At 46.8% G+C, this 21,615-nt stretch overlaps 2 protein-coding genes across 2 annotated transcripts; both read left to right on the top strand.

The window, feature by feature from the left end:
* Window positions 1-1,402: 1,402 nt before the first annotated feature.
* Window positions 1,403-3,261, top strand: LOC130691212 (cyclin-dependent kinase 9-like). Its single transcript, XM_057514118.2, has 6 exons — window positions 1,403-1,810; window positions 1,881-2,138; window positions 2,198-2,316; window positions 2,379-2,517; window positions 2,580-2,718; window positions 2,791-3,261. Exons 1-6 carry the CDS (start codon window positions 1,601-1,603, stop codon window positions 3,078-3,080), a joined length of 1,155 nt encoding a protein of 384 aa, XP_057370101.1. The 5' UTR covers window positions 1,403-1,600; the 3' UTR covers window positions 3,081-3,261.
* An 891-nt stretch (window positions 3,262-4,152) lies between these two features.
* Window positions 4,153-21,454, top strand: LOC130691213 (E3 ubiquitin-protein ligase UBR4-like). The gene is given in 29 exon segments (XM_057514119.2): window positions 4,153-4,342; window positions 4,411-4,502; window positions 4,574-4,816; window positions 4,887-5,059; window positions 5,126-5,755; window positions 5,839-7,450; window positions 7,524-8,049; window positions 8,120-8,789; window positions 8,792-9,060; window positions 9,138-9,717; window positions 9,719-9,987; window positions 10,055-10,667; window positions 10,669-10,812; window positions 10,882-11,796; window positions 11,864-14,231; window positions 14,306-16,052; window positions 16,123-16,994; window positions 17,064-17,153; window positions 17,219-18,124; window positions 18,206-18,291; window positions 18,354-18,455; window positions 18,517-18,876; window positions 18,938-19,255; window positions 19,320-19,412; window positions 19,488-19,766; window positions 19,843-20,626; window positions 20,698-20,981; window positions 21,047-21,209; window positions 21,287-21,454. Coding segments are annotated over 29 exon segments (15,375 nt in total). The 5' UTR covers window positions 4,153-4,220; the 3' UTR covers window positions 21,352-21,454.
* The last annotated feature ends 161 nt before the right edge of the window (window positions 21,455-21,615 follow it).

Here is a 21,615-nt window from a genome sequence, read left to right as displayed (position 1 = left end):
CGAACTTCTGTCGAAAAATTACAGCTTACATTTTTTTAAAAGGCAATTTCCAAGTTTTTGTGGACCAAATCTCACTGTTAATATTTGAACTCCTCTTTTTTAACATGTCACAAAGTTGTGTGTTCTACGAAGGCCGTACCGTCCCTGGCCCCATTTTTTCGCTATTTTTTACGGATGAGAATACTGAAATATGAAGAGATTTACCGGTATTTACATTAAATCAGTCCTTTATTTTGATTCTGTTTGTTGCCACTTCCTCGGGGGAGAACACCAGTCCAATTCTATCAAGTTAGTTTTCCGTGTTCCACTGCGCCAACACGATGACGCATGGGAGATATTTAGATGCCGCACTGCACTTTCACTTGTTTGGTTTTATAGTTTTTAGTTGTTTTTCTGTATGCCAAAAGCTCGCAAAAAAAAAGGGAAGTTTTCTTTGTTTTCACTAATACTCAACGATCAACAACAACGGCATATTTCGAGGGAACTTTAAGCAAATGACTACAACCGCCGGCAATATATTGACTTTTGGTGTGCACCAATAGCGAAACGCGCAATAACAATGTACGTTACGGCAGCGCCGACGATAATTGCCAATTCAAAGCCTCAATTATATAGGCCAACTACTTTAAAATGTTCGTCCCAAAATGTGGCTGATCGCAACACCCCCTGTACTTTAAATAAACTACTAGAAAGGATGGCAAGGGCGGCTGTTTTAAACTTCCTCTCAGTTTGCAGTTCAATGTTGAAGGTGACGCCTCTCAGGTGAGACTCCGAGCATAATTTAAATCATCTCGTTTCCAAGAATACAGGATGTAAAGAAATGTGCGTTCGGTTATACCTCCGGTGCGTATGATGTAGTGGTTCCATTAGGAAGATAACAAAGGCTTCCGCTGATTCTCGAGCGTATCATTTCGTACTATGATTGAGAGACTGCCAATAATTAGTTTCATCGATTAACGAAATTGCCGTCCGCAAGGCGTACAGCACAGAAGGCACGAACAAAGGCCGGTACAGTGCTTGGGTGTGTGGATATTGATCGGTTTTCTCGACGAGGACAATATGCATTGTACATCTTTGTTATTAACTTTCTTCTCAGGGAATAAGTCCTTTATTACACTTCGCTGTTATGAGATATAGACGCTGTAAGTTATATAAGGTCTTGGTAATGAATAGCCTAGATGTACCACATTCATCAAGCACCAGTCCATTAAGTTAAGCGAATGCTACGTAATATATGAAAAAATGGCTAAGAGAAATTGTTATTCATTCACGTAGACGGTCTTTTTGTTTTAGTGGGGGAAAGCCGAAACGATGTCGTTAGTGAATCAAGAACTTGTATTATGCGTTTATGCCAGTATTAAAACTCGAATCGAGACACCATGTTGATTGCCAGCAAAATTTACTGTTTAGCCCTATCCGTTAGTCCAACCTTCGATTCAGGGACATCTTAAGCCTTTAGTTGTGTTTTTTTTTTTTTGTTATTTTTCGTCCACATTTGTTTCCCGTTTTTGCTTCGTTTTCTACTTTGATACGTACTGGTTTGTTCGTTTCTCTTCTGGTTGGTGCCAGGTGAGAAATCACCCAGCAAACCTTTGTAAACATGGCCACATCCATTACCTCAATGAATCCCAAAGATCGTGAAAAATTCTTGGAAGAACTCGAATTTCCCTTTTGTGACGAGGTCAACAAGTACGAAAAAATGGCCAAGATTGGACAAGGTACCTTTGGTGAAGTCTTCAAAGCCCGCCACAAAAAGACGAAGAAAATTGTGGCGTTAAAAAAAGTTCTAATGGAAAATGAGAAAGAAGGGGTTAGTGCCATTGTTGATTTCAGATGATTGATGAGCATTTCGTTATAATGTCTTCTCTCTTTGTTCCCAGTTCCCTATCACTGCTCTGAGAGAAATACGAATTTTGCAGCTGCTCAAACATGAAAATGTGGTCAATTTGATAGAAATCTGCCGGACAAAAGTCACCCAGCTCAACAAGTTCAAGTCAACCTTTTACTTGGTCTTTGACTTCTGTGAGCACGATCTGGCTGGTTTACTGTCCAATGCAAATGTCAAATTTAGTTTAGGAGAAATTAAAAAGGTCATGCAGCAGCTTTTGAATGGGTTGTATTTTATCCACAGTAACAAAGTGAGTTTCCGACACCCAAGTCCCTGTTTGAAGCTTGTTTCAATGTGGTTCTTTTTAAGATCCTACACAGAGACATGAAAGCTGCCAATGTCTTGATCACCAGAACTGGTGTCCTAAAGTTAGCTGATTTTGGTCTTGCAAGAGCATTCAGTTTGAATAAGAATAACCAGCCCAACAGGTATTAAATATAATATGTGAGAAAATTTCTTGATAATCACTTTTTTTCTGTTTCTCTTAAAGATATACCAACCGTGTCGTAACCTTATGGTACCGACCGCCCGAATTGCTGTTAGGAGAAAGAAATTATGGACCGCCTGTGGATATGTGGGGTGCGGGTTGTATTATGGCTGAAATGTGGACTCGTAGCCCAATCATGCAGGTATTTTGGGTCGATTATTTGGAATGTTTGAATGTCGGTTAACCAAGGTAATTCTGAAATAGGGCAATACCGAACAACACCAGCTGACGCTGATTTGCCAACTGTGTGGTTCCATTGTCCCAGAACTTTGGCCTGACGTTGAAAAACTCGAACTTTACAACAAAATGGAGCTACCGAAAGGACAAAAACGGAAAGTCAAAGGTTGCTTATCGAAATATCTTTTTTTTACTATTCCATACACATCCAGCTAAGTGATTCACTTCCATTTTTCAGAGCGCTTGAAACCTTACGTCAAGGATCCTTACGCATGTGACCTGTTGGATAAGTTACTGACGCTGGATCCTTCCAAGAGAGTTGATGCCGATGCGGCCCTTAATCATGATTTTTTCTGGACTGATCCTATGCCTTGCGAATTGTCTAAAATGCTTGGCCAACACGGCCAGAGTATGTTTGAATTCCTGGCCCCGCCGCGCCGAGCTGGAAGGCCACAACCTCACCCTGCTTTGCCTCAACCAAAGCCTCATCCATCTGCTGATAGCAGTTACCAAGATCGCGTATTTTGATGGAAGTACAGCGATTCGTCACTAAAAAACATTTGGTTTCTCTTATGATTCTCTTCCTGCTTCTTTCCCTGCAATGGAACGACTTTTCCAAGTGGGTTAATGATGCTAGCTCGCTCTTTCAATTTGACTTTCGATGCCTATCGATTTGAATATAAAATTATTGAACGTGTTGCCAATGAAACGTGTACAGAACAAACTTTTTTTCTATCCCCTAATCGAAATGCAATCTTGGAAGTAGGATAACTCCTGCAAGCTCCAAAAGGACTGTTACGCTCGGCAATCGACGAGATAGCATAAGTTTTTGGCTTCCTAACTTTTAATAAGATTATAAAAGCAAACTCGTGTGCAATTTGGGACGTGGCAAGAGATCACGACACGTTTTCTCCGCTGGTAGGAAACGTGACATGAAATAGGCAGTGCGCATTAAAAGTTGGACCTTCGCAATACGATCGGTTTTCATGCAATATTTACGCGACAATATTCAAACCAACGAATACGTTACTATGACAAACATACGGTATCGATAGTTCGATACTCCGTAAAACAAGTACAGATAGTAGCGGTTAGTACTAAAACACTATAGGGAGTGTGAATCCATTCTTGTGTCAGGTAATCGGTTCATTATCTCCTATTGCTATGCCTCTTGTTGTCCGCTTCATCTATTACGTAATTGCTTGATAATCGAATTTTTGTACGCAATGAGTTTCCTGACTAAATAACGCAGAAAAAAAGTTGTTATCATGATGTTGTATCTAACGTTGCTCATTTGCCAATGCTTGGCATTCCATTTCGTAAGGCCTGACTGATCCGATCACCTGAAGCTAAACGAATACAAAGTTGTATTGTACTTTACATTTGACTATTTGTAATTTATACAAAACTACTAACGTACGAAGTACTATCAGAGCTGAAAGCTCTGCAAACTGCAACTGCAAGTATTAGTAAGTAGTATGGTAGTACCTTCTACTGTAAAGTTGGACGCATTAGTCATTGTTTAGTACCACCTTCTTTAACAGCTGATTCATCGCCGATCCGCGACAAAAAATTCCGGCTTAGATTGATTCTTGTTGCACATCTTCTTACTGTCATTGTATCCGTTGTCGTTTTTTCATTTCAAGTTCTTCAGCATATGTTGTGAACATGGCGAGCAGTAGCCCCGGATCGGATTGGAGTTCGATTTTGCAAAAACGATGCCTGGCACGAAGAGCCGAAAACGAAACACAAAGTAATCTTCTTGAAGTTGCAAAATGCGTTGAGAAAACGTAAGTTGAAAATGTTGGTGAGCAGAGTTTTAGTGTTTACATTTATTTCGTTTTTATTATTTTTTAAGTGAAAGCAGTTTCTCAGCTAATGATGAAAATGATTTCAACCCTACATTAAGCATCTTGCTGGCAGATTTCTTTGTTCGAAATGCCTCTCAAAGTAAGCAGTCACAAGATTAGTACTTGAAGTCACCATTTGAAACCTAATATTTGACATTTACAATTTATTAGGGAACCTTACCTTTGGAGGAATCATATCCAACAGCTGCAAGATCATCATGCCCAGCTTATTAGGAGCTTTGAAGAAAGCTTCAAATGACTTGTTGGCACAAAATCCTATCTCGCAAGCTGTTCAGCCTAGTCATATTCTTCTTGCATTGAAAGCCCTGAGCACTGGAGCTTTGGAGATGAATGACACAGATTTTGAATTACTTGAAGGCTACCTGAAAGATCTGGAAAAATCAAAAGACACAGGTATCAGTGTTTGCTATATAAGTTATTTTTATAATAGTTTTTTTTCTCATTTTATTTTTGTATTTGTTAGACTCATTGGTTCCTGAAACTTCAAAGAAGAACAGACCAGATTTGAATGCTGCTTTGCTGGATCAGTTTGTATCAGTGATTCCAGGTGCCATGTTTGAGAAAGCTATGACCCAGCTCATGAGCGAAGGAGAAGCGGCAACTTTCACTAGAAAAGATAACACCACGCAAAATTTGGTAGCTTGTTTTCATTCAATATTTTTAGTCAGTCATTTCGAAACTCAAATATTTTATTTCACATAGTCGACAGTGTGTAGTCAAAACATCGCCAACCTATGCAGCCTAGACGTTGCCGACACCATCGTAAATTTTTGTCAATCGCTGCCCAATGTAGCAAGTTTTATCGACAAATGGAACGGAGCAATGGAAGGGTTAGGACTAGGGCTACCTTCGTCATTAAGTGAAGCCCAACTGATAAAGCAAAATATTACTCACCTAAAAGAAGACATGCTTCTTGCGAAGAAAGCTCTAAATTTACCGCTACTTGAACCACTCACGAAAGAACGTTTACGGCTTCTGACGCAAATTGGAATGGGCTGTCTATTGGCTGCCATTTCCGTTGCGACGTCTCACAGTATCTTTGCGGCTGCTAGTTCGGTCCCCGCCAAATCGTTGGGAAGCAGCAATCCAAACATGGCTTCTTCTAAACAGTCAGCAAGTCCTAATGCGGCTACAGCCGTCTGTAACCGGGAAGAAGAATGGGAAAGCAATGCAGTAACCGTTGTCGAAACAGCGGTTGAGATATATCAAATTTTGGCGTCTCTCGTCCAGAAATCACCTCGCAGCAGCCGGGTGTACTATGATAATTTTCTGTACATAGCCGCTTGGCTTTTACTGTCTGGATTACAGGGTCAAATGACCAACACTAGTCAGGTTGGTTGATGGTTCAAGGAATTTATTTTCCTGGTTTTATTTGAAATGTTGGTCATTTTTATCTAATTTTTTTTTCCTAACAGGCGGGATCAGAAAAGGGAAATAAAGAAGATAAAGGCAAGTCCCCGAGTAAACACAAGGATGGCTCGAGGATTAATTTGACCAAAATCCAGCAAGGTTATGGTGGCTTGTCGGTAGTCTTGGCTTCGCAGGCGCTTGCCACCCTGGAAAAATTATTGGAACCTAATGGTATACTGAACGCAGAGGAAAATCAGGTTATGCCTGGAACCTTGGTGGGTTTTGATGTCACCGAAGACTATAGCCATAGCCAACGAATTTCTCGCTTTCTATCGGATTTGCCCGTGACACAATTGCTATTCCACATCGCCACGGTCAGTTACCGGAAATCGTGCAACCTGAAGCGAATCCAGAAGAATGGTGACGGGGAAACAGTTTCATTATCAGATTCGGCTACCTATTACGACGACGACGATTTCAGCTGCTCTGAGGAAAGCAGTGCCGCGGAGGAGGAAGAAGAAGACGACGATAGCGAACCTATTCTTGGTCACTGGTTCGAAGAGACAATAACTCCACCAGAGCCTAAAGGGGGCAAGAACAAAGGTGGACCTCACGATTCAGAGGATGCACGAAACGCTTCCAAGTCTTGTCAACGCAATCTCGATATCTCGCTTTCCGTTCCTGACAAGGGCGAACCGCATGGATACATCGTGTTAGCTACGCAAATCTTTGCCTTTATGAACGACCACATGCTCTGTTCACCCCGTCTGAGGCAGTATACAACCAGCAGTTTGTCTGAACACCAGCTGATCCTCTTGGCCGCTATTCTCAAGGATCTAGATCGTGAAACGGCGCGAACGGAGACGGGAACGATTGCCGTATTTTTCGGACAAACTCTTGGCCAGCTGTTCAGCCGTTTTTCGCAGTCTCTAGCCCGATATACGCATAACTTGTTGGCTTATGAACTCATGAGTCCGTCGTTACAAATTGCGCTGCTCAGTCATCTGAATATCAACCCGTGGTCCGAAGAAGAGGACTGGCCACTGCTAGTTCATCCTAGAAGCTTGGCTGTTTTGGCTCAGGTGCTTCTCTCTAAACACCGCAAAGATAGCAAAGAAGAGGCACGTCAAACCAGTGAAGCCGCGTGTCTCTCTATTTGGAAGCGTCTCCTGGAAACGATGATAAAATACATCGAAGATCCACATGTTGCTGGCGATCGAGATAAGGAGGCCGAAGACCTCAACGTCGAGCACGCTCAGCTCCTCCTCTTCCTTTTCCATTCATTGCAGCTAATGCAAAAGAAGGCCATCTTACTTCTTTGTGCCCAAACGTTGATCCGTGCTGCCCAGGCCGCCTTCAGTATAATTCCTTTGCATGATACACAGCTGATGCTACTGGCTCGCATCCTTCTTCTTCTCGAATATCTTATCAAAAATCTGTACGACGCCCCAGTGGCCATGCTAGAACAGATACAATGGAATTTACTCAGCTCGGCCGGCCTTTCGAGTACCGGCAGAGCTGACGACGCACAACAGCCCAGCAGAATGTACAACTGCTGTCGGGAATTGGAAGACTGTTACCGCAAATACGGCTCGGAAGATGAGGGATGCTGCATTCGCCCCCGGTTTTACTTGCTCAGTAATATTGACAGCAATAATCAAGATCTTCCGAAATTAGGTCAGTTACAATAGATGGCATACCTTGGCGATGAATGAAAATAACACCCCCTTTTGATTTATCAAAAATTTAGATGGCCTGGCTTGCAGTTTCATGCTGGCCCCTTCGGACTCGTTTAAATATTCAGCATTGTACGGCGCCATCTTGAACGTCTTGCACGTCGTTCACCAGTGCGAATTTCATAGCGTCCGTAAAGACAAGCGAGACTACAGCGCTCTGTGTGCCGTCCAGTATTGCTTCAATGCCGGTTGGAGGCTCGTTCAGTGCCTACCGCCTTCCGTTCCAGTAATGGAGGGTTTGTCTACCGCCGGAGTGGAATTGGAGCCTTCCGCTCTGCTCCACGCCCTGTTGTGGGGGCCACGGTCGGCCCACAAAGTCTACAACGCGTGGATAACAGATTGCTTGGTCAAGCAAGGCCTTACAACACAGAAAGCCATTTTCGTTGTCAAAGCGGCAGCCAAGCATGCCAACAGCACGGCGTTTTTGGTTAAAGTGGCCAAGCAACTGGGGCAAGGCATGCGCCAATCGTCGCGCTTGAAAGACATTGCAGCCGTCCCCAATCTGTGGGATGTCCTCGTGATGGATATGGTAATTGCCAGGTACTCCTAATCATCACCGTTTTCATTTAATTTACTGATTAAACTGTTACATTTTGACAAATGTTTAAAGGTTACGGCTTCTGTACGACGAGTGCGCCAACAAGGATAATGGTGATGAATCGTACCGCGTCTTGGACAGTCCAACGGAGAAATTACCCAAAACGTCGAAAATATCCAAAGAAATCTTCATGGAACTCTGCGACTTGGTGGATTCGGTTGCCAGTCTTTCACGGCGCTGCGTTTTGCATGATGCCCTAGGCAACAGCACAGATACTCCGACGCTGGAGGGTTCCAGTGAAGCTGAAGCGCTTCAACACCTGCTGGCCATATCTTCAACGCGAGGCTGTAAACTGGCAAACATCACACCCGCCTTGGCTCTGTGTCTCCCGCCATTCTTGCGAGCTGCGCTAGATCGCTGGAACAGCAGCAATTCCGACTTCCCAGCCTTCTTCTCTTGGCGTTCCGGTCAATCGGGCGATCTTATTCCTTCCGAGTCGTATCTCAACGGCATTCTGGGCGCCCATCTACAGCTTTTGTCATCACAGCCCGTCTTCAGCCCGGCCTCATCTTTACGCCATTTGTTGAACGCCGCCGTTCGACTGGCCAATGATTTGGTTGTTTGGTATCCCAACTCTGAGGAGGCGGAAAAGGAATTGGTCGGAGTCTTCTTCCCCATCGCGCTGGATGCGTGTTTCGAGAATTTGGTTGATCTCGTTCAGCTCGTCATGGAACGCCTGGGGTAGTGGGGGCAGCCGACAGCGACCGTTACCAAGACATTGCCTCGTACATCGTTATCAGCCATTGCCACTCGTTGGTTACAGCCTCCGGAGCCCCTATTCGATGTTTGGAAGAGAAAGCCTTGGAGGAGTGTATTCGATTCTTGGAATCGTGCGTTGAAGATCCGCTTACACGCCATCCTCTTTCGCGATTCTACACGTTCGAAGAAGAAGTTCACTCGCTATGGGACATTGTTTTCTCAACAACAACGCCTGAATTATCCCCAACTTACAGGTATTATATCATAACATTAAGTTTTTAACTGTGTTGGACGTTAACTATTTGTTATGTTTTATCGATTTTGCATCCAGGAAATCGGTCTATAGCTTCATCAACAAGCTGCTGAAGTCGTCCGATAGCAACGACACGGATTTAGATAATCTCTGTTTGACTCTATTGAACTTGGAGAAGATCGACGAAGATCGTTTGGAAGCTTGGATCGAACTTGCCATTTTACGCCATCTAGCCGGCCAGGATGATGAGGAAAGCCAGCAGCAACCAGCGGGCAGTAGTACGCCCGTAGTTGTAAGATCTGATGCGGCGGATGAAGAGAAAAATGCGGCTGTTGCAGGAGGCTCTGGTGGGAAAACTAGCCCGCAGGATGGAATTTCCCTGTTGCAGAGTTTGACGCAATTCGCATTCCGGAAAGGTGAAGCGGAGAATTTTGCCCGGACGCTTCTCAAGCTGCTGTTGAAACACCTGTCGCCGAGTAGTCCAGGAAATGTCACGCCCGATCTGGTGCTCATCATGGTCAAATTGGCTGCCGTCGGCCAAGGTTCGGGTCATCGCGACTTGTTTTTGGCCGCGCTGGATTGGTTACTCAGATATCAGCAAATCATGCCCACCGAATCGTGGACGGCCCTTAACCAGGAAGATTTGAGTTCTCCATGCACCACCCGAACTGGCTTCGTTCTGCTGTCTACTTCAGTACACGACGGACGTGCTCTACGCACTACGAGTGCTGAGCACTAGCAGTGCCAGCGGTGTAGGTGCCGCCAACGAGCACGCAACTGCCGAAACAGCTGCCACTGGATTGCTTGAATCCATCGAAGGTAACCCCCTCACAGCAGACGTAGAAGATTGGGTGGATGAATTAGGTCTTGGAGATGATGTTGAAAGTGATGGCGATGAATCGGATGAGGATCTCCTTTGTAACCAATTGTAAGTTCTATTTGCTTATCTATTCATTTTGAATAATTAAATTGTACAGCGGTCTTTTTTCTTCTAGATGTACCTTCGTCATAACGCAAAAGGAATTTATGAATCAACATTGGTATCATTGCCATACCTGCCGCATGGTGGACGGTGTCGGCGTTTGCTCCGTGTGTGCCAAAGTTTGTCATCGCGATCACGATGTGACGTACGCGAAATTCGGCAGCTTCTTTTGCGATTGTGGCGCCAAGGAGGACAGTAGCTGTCAGGCATTGGTTCGTCGACCTCCCCAGCCGGAAGAAGATAATCCATTGCGCTCACGAGACAGCGCTTCAGCCCGACGTCTGCCCCATACCACAGTCGATCAAGCCCTACTCCAGCAATTGGGTTTTGGAGGAACAGCAGCCATGGCTTACGTTCCGTATCGTGGCGATTTAGACGGCCCTGATGCTAGGTTTGGTGATTTGATTGCAAGTGACGAACTCTCCGAACGACGTCGAAACCTGACGAAACAGCTGGAGCCTTACGTCAACGAGCTGTTGCAAGTGACTGTGTCGTGCGAACTGCCGGCTGCCATCGTTGACATTCTCAACTCATTGTTGCCGTCGGTCGAACGGGCTAGCAAACGCCTTTCGCCCGTCGGGAGCCTACAGCGTGCACGTCGCACACTCCATCAACTCCACCACGAGCCCCAAAAGTATCGTGGCCTCTGAATCCCTCATGATCCCGACTTTGGGTTCACAAGAGGGCGCCTTCGAGAACGTCCGGATGAGTTTCACGGGAGATCAGGGTCAGACTATCCGCCAATTGCTCTCTGCCCACGTCCTCCGCAGGGTAAGATAAATGAGAGTTAAGTTTTTTCTTTTGCTATTTGATTAAATATTCTGCTTTACTGGTGAACAGGTTTCAATGTGCTGCCTATCTTCGTTGTATGGACGTAGACAACATCTAGCGATGAGCCATGAGAAAGGCAAAGTGACAGTGTTGCAATTGAGCTCCCTGTTGAAACAAGCGGATGCTTCGAAAAAGAAGTTGACGCTGACGCGGCTCAGCTCGGCTCCTGTTCCATTTACCGTATTGAGCATGGCGAGTAATCCGGCCAACGAGGACGTGCTGGCCGTTTGCGGCCTGAAGGAGGTTCATGTGATGACTCTGACGTCAGGTGGCTCTGTCCAAGACCACCTAGTGCTGCACCCTCAGTTGGAGACGGGGAATTTCATAATCAAAGCCGTTTGGTTGCCCGGCCATCCAACCCAGCTGGCGGTGATCACTGCCGATTTCGTCAAGATTTATGACTTGTCTGTGGATGTCCTAAGCCCGCAGTACTTTTTCCTGCTGCCAAGTGGCAAAGTCCGCGATTGCTCCTTCTGGTTCCGTCAGGATGGAGCGCAGTTTACGTTTTTCATCTCCTCGTCCGGCTACATTTATTGGAAGCCCCTCAATGAAGAGAGCTCTGCCCGTCACGGACCTTTCTACGTAACCAATATACTGGACGTGACCCATCCGGAAGTGAAGGAGAGCAACGGCCAGACTGGAGGAGGAGGTGTCTCCGTCTACTACTCCCACTGTCTCCAACTCCTCTGCTTCAGCTATGCACAAGGCAAAACATTTATGGCCTCGGTGTCGGAAGACAGTCGCAACGAACTGCAACTGGGCCCACTCCATTCCGTCCACATCCCGGCCAAAAGCAGCAGCGCCACCGCAACCGGAGGAAGCTCCCTCAAACTGGGAACTCCATCGACGGGTTCGAGCGCGGCTTCGCAGACCCCTGGATCGCACCAGCCACTTTGCCAGTGGACTGAAGTGCAAGGCCATCCGGTAATTCCATAACATTTTAGTTATGGTTTATATTGCGATCTTACATAACATGCTTTCCGTTCACTAGGGATTGTTGTTGACGTTGAGGCAAAGCTCCTACACGCCCGTCGTCATTATGGTGGAGCCGCAACGAATCCTTGTGGAAGAAATCAAGGTGGTATCGGCCAAAGTGAAGGTGACTGATCTGGTCGCCGTCCGCCACATGGTCAACACCGGACAAGACAAAACCGAACAGCGTACAACACTCATCCTACTTTGCGACGATGGATCGTTGAGGATCTTTATGGCGTCGCCGGAAATGACCAACTTTTGGTTGACGCCCACACTGCAACCGCCCATCCTTTCCTCCACGCAGCCGAAGATGGTTCGCAAAGAGAGCGTCAATGGAACGAAAGGAGGTTCCGGCTCTGCCACACCGACATTTCCGACGGATTTCTTTGAGAGTTGCACCACCATGAATGATGTCGAGTACGGCGGCAACGATCTGTTGCACGTGTACAACTCGGCCCAGTTGAAACACAGGCTCAACACGAGTGGCCTCTACATCGCCTGCACGAAACAGGCGGGCTTCTCCGTCGAGATCACCAATCCCGATACGTCCAACGTCATCGTAGGCGTTCGCATTCTCGTCGGCTCGCAAGACGTTCAACGAGCTCCTACCTGCGTCGAGATCTTTGGACGTAACATTCCGTTCGTTTTGCAGCGCCATCGCTGGTATGACATACCTTTAACGAAAGAAGAAAGCCTCCAGGCGGATAAGAAACTCGTCCTCGCTTTCGGGTCTTCCAGCGATCCGCTAGGTGTCACCATGATCGATTCGATTAAAGTTTACGGGAAGACGAAGGAAGTCTTTGGCTGGCCGGAAGACGCCGAAGATCAGATGGCTGGAGCGAGCGGCAGTAATGGAGCCCTCAATTTGCCACCAACGCAAGGCCACCAGCTGCAGAGCCCTACCATGCAATCGAGTGGCTCCTGCAATAAATTGGCAATGCAAAGCCCCGCCCAGTTAATGCTGGATCAGTTAGTCGGAGGAGCTGTAGCTCTTCTTGAAGGTGCTCTGTCATTGCCCGTAAGCAGCGTCACTCCTACTTGTTCGCCCGCCACTAAAGAGCACGTCCTCCGTCTGTCGACGCAAATATTGACGATGACCTGGGGCGCCGGAAGTTGCGTTCCTGGCGTCGTCAAGCAATTGCTGGCCGATGTTCATCCGACCAGAGCCGCCTATCACGACTACAAGGATCGCATACTGTTAACGGCTGTCGTCAACGATCTCAAAGCTATTATGGACGAAACATCTCCCATCCATCTGGATCCGGAGGCGTTCTACAATGTGTTGACCATCACGAAATCAGTGGCCACTAGCCAGCCGCAAAACTTGATTCAATTTACCAATGACAATTTCCTCGGCGATTTGCTGTCTGTTGGACGGCGATTACATCACGAACGCGCGCTCAATCCACTGCTGAGTCCCGTTGGACAACTCGGCGTGGCTCAGATTGATTTCTGCGTTCAATCCATCGTTGACATCCTCTTCTCGGTTGCTTTAACGGAACCGCATCGATGGATGGCACCTGTCATGGATCACTATATTAGTCTGCTGCTTTGCGATGATGCGGGTGTCAGTCACGCAGCTAAAGCCGCACTCCAGCGTACCATGAAAACGGGCTGCAATGGCAAATCGATACCTGCGGCAGCTCAACCTGGCCGCCAAGCCGCGCACAGCGATGAAGATGATATTATGCAGCTGGCCATTGCCATGAGTCTGGAAGGTGCCAGTGGTGCCACCTCTGCTCCGGAATCGAATGACGACGAAGTGCGGGAAATGTCCAGCTTGTCTGCTGAGTGCTTCCGTCAATTACGATTGGCTCTACTGAAGAGAATCACCGACGACCTTCCGGAATTGAAGAAGAAGGGCGGCGTCAAGTCCATTCATTTCCTGCAAGTTTTGCTCATCTTGGTGTCTGAATTGAGGCCGTCTGACCCGACAGAAAGGAACGAACTGCATCGGACGTTGGCTAAGGCTGTTTGCGAACTAGACCTAGAAAGAGATGCGGCCATCGAAGTAGCCGGACAACGTACACCGCAGCACGAAGTACAGCTGTTGATCATGAAATTTTTCGGCTTTCTTTTGTCGACCCATCATCACAAGTCCAGCAGCGGAAGCGGCAAAGCCAGTCATTCGCAACGTCGAGGTACTTCTACGTCTTTATCAACTGTGGCTTCTGTGGCAGCCAAAGTTCTCTTGGATGCTGGCCTCATGGAACGTTGCCTCGTGCTCCTGCAAGCTATTCTGCTGCACTGGAAAGCCACTGGTGGAGATGAATCGCCCGTCGTAGCTGGCCTTCTCAAACACCCCGTAGTGCCCACAGCTTTCGACCTGTCGCCTTTCTTCTCCAGAACGTTGACGCATCGCAATACGGGATACATCTTCGAAGGTTACTTAATTTATTGCTTGTTAATTCAAAATCAATGATTTAAATGTGAATTTAAATTTTGTTTTGGTCTGTAGGATTTTCCCAATTGCTGACCGAAATGGCTTTACGTCTGCCATACCTTGTCAAAAAAGTAAACAGCAACGTCCAGCTGGATCAACGCTGGGTGGAATGCCTTTGTCAGTACGTTGCAGCACCTACCCCGTCATCTGTCAAACGCCACGTGCGTAAATTGTTGCTGTTTCACTGCGGTTCCAAGGAAAAATATCGCCAATGTCGAGATCTGTTGACGATCGAGACGCATTTCAAAGACGTCAAGAAACTAGCGTTGGAACACGGGTTCGATGCGATCCTAGAAGGCAATCACGATGGATTGGTGTTGCCTTACGATGATCTCGTGATTGTCATGGAACACTTGAAGGTGTGCCTCGACGTGGCTGCGACGCGGACGGCCAACTGGCAGCTCTACTGCCAGCAAAATGGAGATACGTTGTCGTTCCTAGTCCAGCTGGTCTGTTTCATTGACGAAGGCCTGTGCTGCACGCTGCTCCAGCTACTGCGCTACGCTTTTTGTCCATTGAAGACGTCGGCCTCGTCGTCCGCGAATGCCGCAGTGACCTCAGCCACCAACACCAATCAACCGATAGCTAAGAAATCTTCGGAATGCGACCTCACGGCAGAGCCGTGGGACTTGGACAGTTCGTGTACGGGCGCAGAAGGTTGCGTTTGTGGCCTCTTTGTCCAGCAATTACATCGAACCGTAGAGCGTCGCCTGATAAGTCGCCTCATCTTCCGCTTCCTGCTGGATTGCAACGAGAGCGCTGTCCGTTGGCATGCGCACGCCCTGGTCCACTCCTTCTGCCGACATTCGTCCGTGGCCCAGCAGCAAGATCTCGTCGCTCTCATGTGGTCTTTATGGTCAGGACTTCAACTTTACGGCCGAAAAGCCTCGCAGTTTGTCGATCTACTCGGCTATTTTACGATAAAAACACCAGGGATGGAAACTTCGCTGCCCGGCTATGTCGATCGAGCTGTGGCGTTACTGAAGGAAGAGAACCAGCTCATCGTCCGCCACCCCAATACCGTAGTGTACAACGCGCTGGCCAGTCTGGTTCATTTGGACGGTTACTACCTGGAGAGAGATCCATGTTTGGCTTGCTCCACTCTCGAAGTTCCCTTCTCGGCCGTCAAATTGACGACTCTCAAAGCGGACGTCCGTTTCACGACGTCGACACACATTATCAAGCTGGTCGGTAGTCATGTTGTCAATCGTTTTGCGCTGCGAATTACCGACATCAAACGGACGAAAATGGTGCGCACCATCAACATCTATTACAACAACCGGCCCGTTCAAGCGGCCGTTGAGCTCAAGAACCGACCAGGTATCTGGCTCGAGGCTAAGAAACTGTCGCTAACACCAGGCCAGGCCGAAGTTAAAGTCGATTTGCCGTTGCCCATCACTTGCTGCAATTTGAAAATCGAATTTGCCGCCTTTTACGAAAACTTGCGCGCCTCGTCGGAGATGTTGCAGTGCCCGCGTTGCTCGGCTTCCGTCCCGGCCCACCCTGGAGTATGTTCCAATTGCGGCGAGAACGTCTACCAGTGCCACAAGTGCCGTTCCATCAACTACGACGAAAAGGATCCATTTTTGTGCAATGCTTGTGGCTTCTGCAAGTATGCCAAGTTCGAATTGACGTTATCCGCCAAGCCTTGCTGTACCGTGGAGCCGGTCGAGAGCGAGGAAGATCGGGAAAAGTCGCTACAAGCCATCAACGGATTCCTGGAAAAGGCCGATCGACTACAAGGCCAAATGGCTTACACCAGGTGAGATACCCATAACGTTATTAACCCGAATTGGCCTTTCATATTCTTTTCTTTTTTCTTACGTTCATAGGGAAGGATTGGAAGTATTGATCAGTAAGCTTGGTGAAAATTCCGGTATCGATGTGTTAGCCGGAAATGATGTGAGCTCTGCATCGTCGTCGGGAGCACCTGGAAATTCAGGAGGGCCATCTAATGCAGCCGCAGCTAATGGCAATGGGTCTGTTAATGCTGGAGGACCTGGAGCAGGACAGATAAACAAAACAATCCAACAGATTTGCCACCGCTATCATTCAGAGTGCAAATCAACCTTTGAAGAGTTGAGCAAAATAGCTCAACGTGTGGCAGCCTGTCGTCGCGATATCGTTGCCTACGATGCCAGCCAGAGGCAAAAAGCTGTCAGACGTTCAAGTCCCGGACAAGGGGCTGTTGGATTCGATGGTAGCCAATTTGTACCGCTACCTACTGGAGCGACTTGTTGCTACGGATGTGCCAGTGCCGCTCTGGATCACTGTCTAACTCTCTTGCGCGCAATGGCAACGAAGCCTCTGTTGCGACGGCTCATGTTCGAACAGGGACTGCTTCAAGAATTGCTTCATTTTAACATCGCGCAAGGTTCGGCCCAATCGCGTGGCGAAGTCCGCGATCTGCTCTGCTTGTTGACGCTGAATAACGCTGACGCCGTCGATTGCCTTAACCAGAAACTGATGGAGAGCGTTGACGGAGTTCTGAAACGCTCCGGCCATAGTTTGGCTTTGCTCAACTCCATTCGACACGAAATGGCTCTGTTCGCGGCTAGCCTTCAATGCCAGGACACGTGCTGGGAAAAACGTCTGCGCTCGGTGGTCCAGCTATTTTTGAAATCAACTCATCATCTGCAGTCACCCGCTGTTATGGATGTCATCACTCTACCTTGTCTTCGCATTATTCAAGAACTTATACAAGGTAATAATTGTGGAATTTTGAATTCGATTTGATTTCAATGATTTATTGTTTATGTCCGATGTAATGCAGGTACGTCTGGGACGGTGCAAATCCATGTTAAAGAATCTTCAAAGGTCGGCCATGTTGATGTTCTCATGGACCTGAAACGCTGGCTTCAAGGTACAATGTCCAGTCTCGTTCTGTTTTCTTTCTTTCTAATATTTTGTTTTCTTCTCTTCGTGTAGGTGATCCTCAGCAAAGTTTCGAAGCTTGGAAATCGCGCGTTTTATCGCGCTACGACGCGCCCGTGGCTGGAAAGAGGCCGGAGCAAGTACGACAACTACATTTGATGCAAAAGTACGGAGCTCGTTGGCGCGACAAGTGTCAACAGCGCCATCAACAACAAAGACCCGTCTCTTGTCAGCTGTCCGGCTCCAACTGGCTTCAGTCCATGTTGTTTAATCCCAACTCGCGTCTCAGCCGCCAAACGGCTTGCGTCTTCCTCGAAGGCCTCGCCCGCGTACCTCAACGGAGACAAGAAATTGTCAACCTACTGACGAGCTTCCTGGCCCAGTTGGGTCAAGCTGGTCCTTATGGTGCGGAGTTTTTCGGTCTCTACATGTCGCTGGTGCGGAAGGAACACTGGCGCTACTACCTTGTCAGTCGTGGATTGCTACCCAAATTGGCTGATTGGATCGAAGTGGAAATCAACGGCCTGACTCGGCAGGAAATGGCCGGGCGATCATCGGAGCTTTCTCAGGGCCACGCAATGAAATCGCTGGTCGAGCTCCTTTCCTTTTTCCTCGAAGAGACATCTGTTCGTCAAGCGTACAAAGGCCGCCTAGTTGGTCACGTTTTGAACGGTTACTTGAACTTGCGTCGCTTGGTCCTTCAACGTACACGGCTCGTCGAGGACACACAAGAACTTCTACTGCAGCTTCTTGGAGACATGACCACAGGAACTGAAGCCGAGACGAAGCAGTTTATGTCTGTGTGCGTTCAAACTCTACGCCAATGCCTCGTCGATGACCTCGTAACGCCTGTCTTTGTAGTCGAACGTCTATGTTCCATCATCCATCCGGAAGAGAAAGACGATGTCGAATTCCTTATGTCGCTTGACAAAGACCCTCAACAAGAGGATTTCTTGCAAGGTACCGAAAACAAACAAACAAAACAAAAAACATCATTTGCTGTAAAGGATGCTGACTATTTTCTAAATTTTGTGCAATTAGGGCGAATGCAAGGTAACCCGTACAGCAGCGCGGAGCCCGGCCTTGGTCCGTTGATGCGGGACATTAAAAACAAAATCTGCCAAGACGTAAGGAATAATTGCACCCTAATTTTAGTTAACGTTTATTAAATTTATTATCTTTGTTTCAGTGTGAATTGGTTGCTCTTCTAGAAGACGATACTGGCATGGAACTATTGGTGTGCAATAAAATTATGAGTCTAGATCTGCCGGTCCGAGATGTCTATCGCAAAGTATGTGCCCCTCTTTCTTTTACAAATACTTTTAATTGATTAATAATTTCCGGTTGTTTAGGTTTTCCTTTCTGAAAATAACGAAGCAGAGCCTATGAGGATCGTGTATAGGATGCGAGGCTTATTAGGCGATGCTACGGAAGAATTTATCGAACGGTTTGATGATAAACGCCAGCGCCCGGCTAATGACGAAGAGACTTACAAACTGGCAAATGTCATGGGAGAATGTGGTGGATTGGATGTTCTTTTGGAGCGATTGAGCTGCGTCCGGGATATTCAGGGCGAAGGTCGGCCACTTCTTGGTGCCTTAGTCAAACTTCTGTCTTTCTGCACCAAAGTACAGACCAACCGCTCTCTTCTGATCACTCCGGAACTGAATGCCGTCCAACGTCTTCTTGGCGCTCTTAAGCTTTGCCTACAGGTTCATAGCAGAGTTTTGTCGTTGTTTCGCAGATTTTGATGAACATTGTGTATTTCCTCAGGCTCAACAGAACATGCCTCCATTTACAGAGCAACTTTTGGAAGTTATGGAAGCCATTTTATGTCAAGCTTCCGCACAGAGCGTTGATCAATATGCCCTGTTTTCGTCGACCTTCGGTACCAAGGAAGATTTGGACTTTTTGTTGCAGTTGTCGGCCCAAATGGCGGGTTCCAAGACAGTCACGAGCATTTTGACTCATTTAACTCGTGTCATTCCGTTCTTGACGTTCGTCAACAACACCAAGATGGATGTGCTTATTGAATATTTCCGGCAGAGTTTAGATTTCAACCAGTATGACAGAGAACACAGTACCGAGCAGGTGCGAAGCACTAAAATGTACTTAATCTAATTTATTTGATAAAATTTTGTTTTAAATGATACAGGCTGTTAAACTGGAATTATTCTGCGCCCTCACATCGGGCATTGAACACAATGCTATAGGCAATACTCTGAAGGATCGCTTAGTAGCTTCGAAGGTATGTTTTGAGTTGGAAATGATTTCTTTTGTTTACCGAATAATGACCTGCGTTAATGCGTTAACTTACTTACAGGTGGTCTACACTGCGCTGGATTATCTCCTTCAAAATGCTCCTACCATCCGCTCGGCCATCGCCCGAGACAGTCCCGAATGGAAAGAATTCGTAGCAAAACCATCGTTGAAGTTTGTTTTGCGCCTTCTGACTGGGTTGGCTCACAGTCACGTTACAACCCAGTTGGCGTTAGCCGTTGATTCGATTCCTCTCTTCCATCATTTGGAACAAATTTCATCCGATGAACACGTTGGCTCTCTTGCTGAGAATTTGCTAGAGGCCATGCGTGGCCATCCTACGGTACGGAACAGTTTTTTTCAGAATTACATTTTCTCTTTGGCGTTCATTAAGGAAATGTTTCGTGTAATTCTTAAAGGTTGCTGAACGCATAGAAGAAGTTCGCCAACAGACGAAGCGAGAGAAAAAGCGTTTGGCTATGGCGATGAGGGAAAATCAGCTGCGTGCCCTGGGAATGAAGACCAACGCACTTGGCCAAGTTAAAGCAGAAAACCCAATTCTACAGCAGTTGGTCGACATGGGATTAGGAGAGGAACCTGGCCCCGTTTGTGTCATTTGCCGCGAAGGTTACCGATTCCAGCCGGGGAGAGTTTTGGCCATCTACACCTTCAGTCGCCGCTGCCAGTTGGAAGATCTCGAGTCTCAGCTGTGGTGCGGTGCCCCAACTTCGTCGACTACTTCTTCGCCGTCCGTTAGCTCTGGACGAAGCCGCAAGACTCTCGGCTACTATACGGTCTCCCACTTCAACGTAGTCCACGTCGAATGTCATTTGGCTGCCGTCCGTTTGGCCAGAGCACGTGACGAATGGGAATCAGCAGCGTTGCAAAACGCCAACACCCGCTGCAACGGCCTTTTACCTTTGTGGGGCCCGCAAGTTCCAGAATCAGCTTTCGCAACTTGCCTTGCTCGCCATAACACTTATCTTCAAGAATGCACTGGACACAGAGACATTGGTTATGTCTCCACCTGTCACGATCTTAAGTTGCTTCTTTTACGCTTTGCCCTCGAACGCTCTTTCAGCGACGAATCCGGCGGCGGTGGCCCGCAATCCAACATGCATTTCTTACCGTATCTTCTTCACGCAGCCCTATATGTTCTTAATACGACACGCTCCTGGAGTCGCGAAGAGAAAAATTTGAAAAGTATGTTTTTTACGTTTTAATTCTATATTAATTCCACGTTGCTCTATTTTAATTCTATATTTAACAACTAGGTTTTCTGGAAACTGCCCGAGGAGAAAAATGGGTGGAGAATCATGTCGAATCCGATAGCGCATTCTATTACACGACTTTGGCTCTGCTTTTGCAGAGTTGCCAGCGCTGGAATGCGAATCGCTTAACTTACCTTGGTCGCCTTTTGGTGACGGCACACTGCCGTGCCCACCAATCAAAAGGAAGCGACCAACGTCATGAGAAACAGATACTTGATTACAGTGTTTATAAACCTGCACTCGTCTTCTTTTCCATCGTCAACGGAATTTTCAACATCGTCTTGAAGGTACAAATTGTAATATTGGATTTCCAGGGCTTATGTTATAAATCATTATGGTTTGGATGATTCAGAACGTTACTGTGGGAGAAATTGATGCCGACTGGCCTGGAACAGTAGCCGAATATATCCGTCACAACGACGAAACCGTTTTGAGGGCCACTGACAAACTACTCAATGCCTATCAAAATGATTTTCTGACTTGCGGCTCATTTGACGAATTTTGCGATGTTGCTGGTAAGATTTTACTGAGGGTCGTAGCTGCCTCACCTGATTGTCTCATTGGTTATGTTTTTGTTTTTTTTTGTTTCTAGGTTTATTAGAGGATATTCCATCTCCTGATGAATTCATCCGAGGGTTACTCCAAGGCATACCTTAACAAAGTTTACGTTACATCTTAAGCATCAATATTACTAACATTAGTCTCGTGTAGTTTTGTTTTTGTCTTTCTTTCGCTTGAAAAAAATGCTGTTCTGACGGGATTTTATTTTCTTGTATTCGTCTTATTGTGCAACCGTATCATCCTATTGCCTTAGCCAACAGGACCACAAATGGCCACGTCCATCATGTTGCGATCTTTCCCACTTCAGGAGTTACATACAGAGGTTAAAAGATGTGCGACAACGTTTGCAGTCTGTATGTT

Source organism: Daphnia carinata, chromosome 1 (genome assembly GCF_022539665.2).
Source record: "Daphnia carinata strain CSIRO-1 chromosome 1, CSIRO_AGI_Dcar_HiC_V3, whole genome shotgun sequence".
Taxonomy (NCBI): Eukaryota; Metazoa; Arthropoda; class Branchiopoda; order Diplostraca; family Daphniidae; genus Daphnia; species Daphnia carinata.
This window is presented reverse-complemented; position numbering and strand designations above follow the sequence as displayed.

Excerpts from the sequence above, each read along its gene's own strand:
- LOC130691212 (XM_057514118.2), top strand. The coding sequence starts at position 1,601 with ATGGCCACATCCATTACCTCAATGAATCCCAAAGATCGTGAAAAATTC. Across the intron at positions 2,139-2,197 it reads ATTTTATCCACAGTAACAAA|ATCCTACACAGAGACATGAA; the intron begins GTGAGTTTCCGA and ends GTTCTTTTTAAG. Across the intron at positions 2,317-2,378 it reads AAGAATAACCAGCCCAACAG|ATATACCAACCGTGTCGTAA; the intron begins GTATTAAATATA and ends TTTCTCTTAAAG.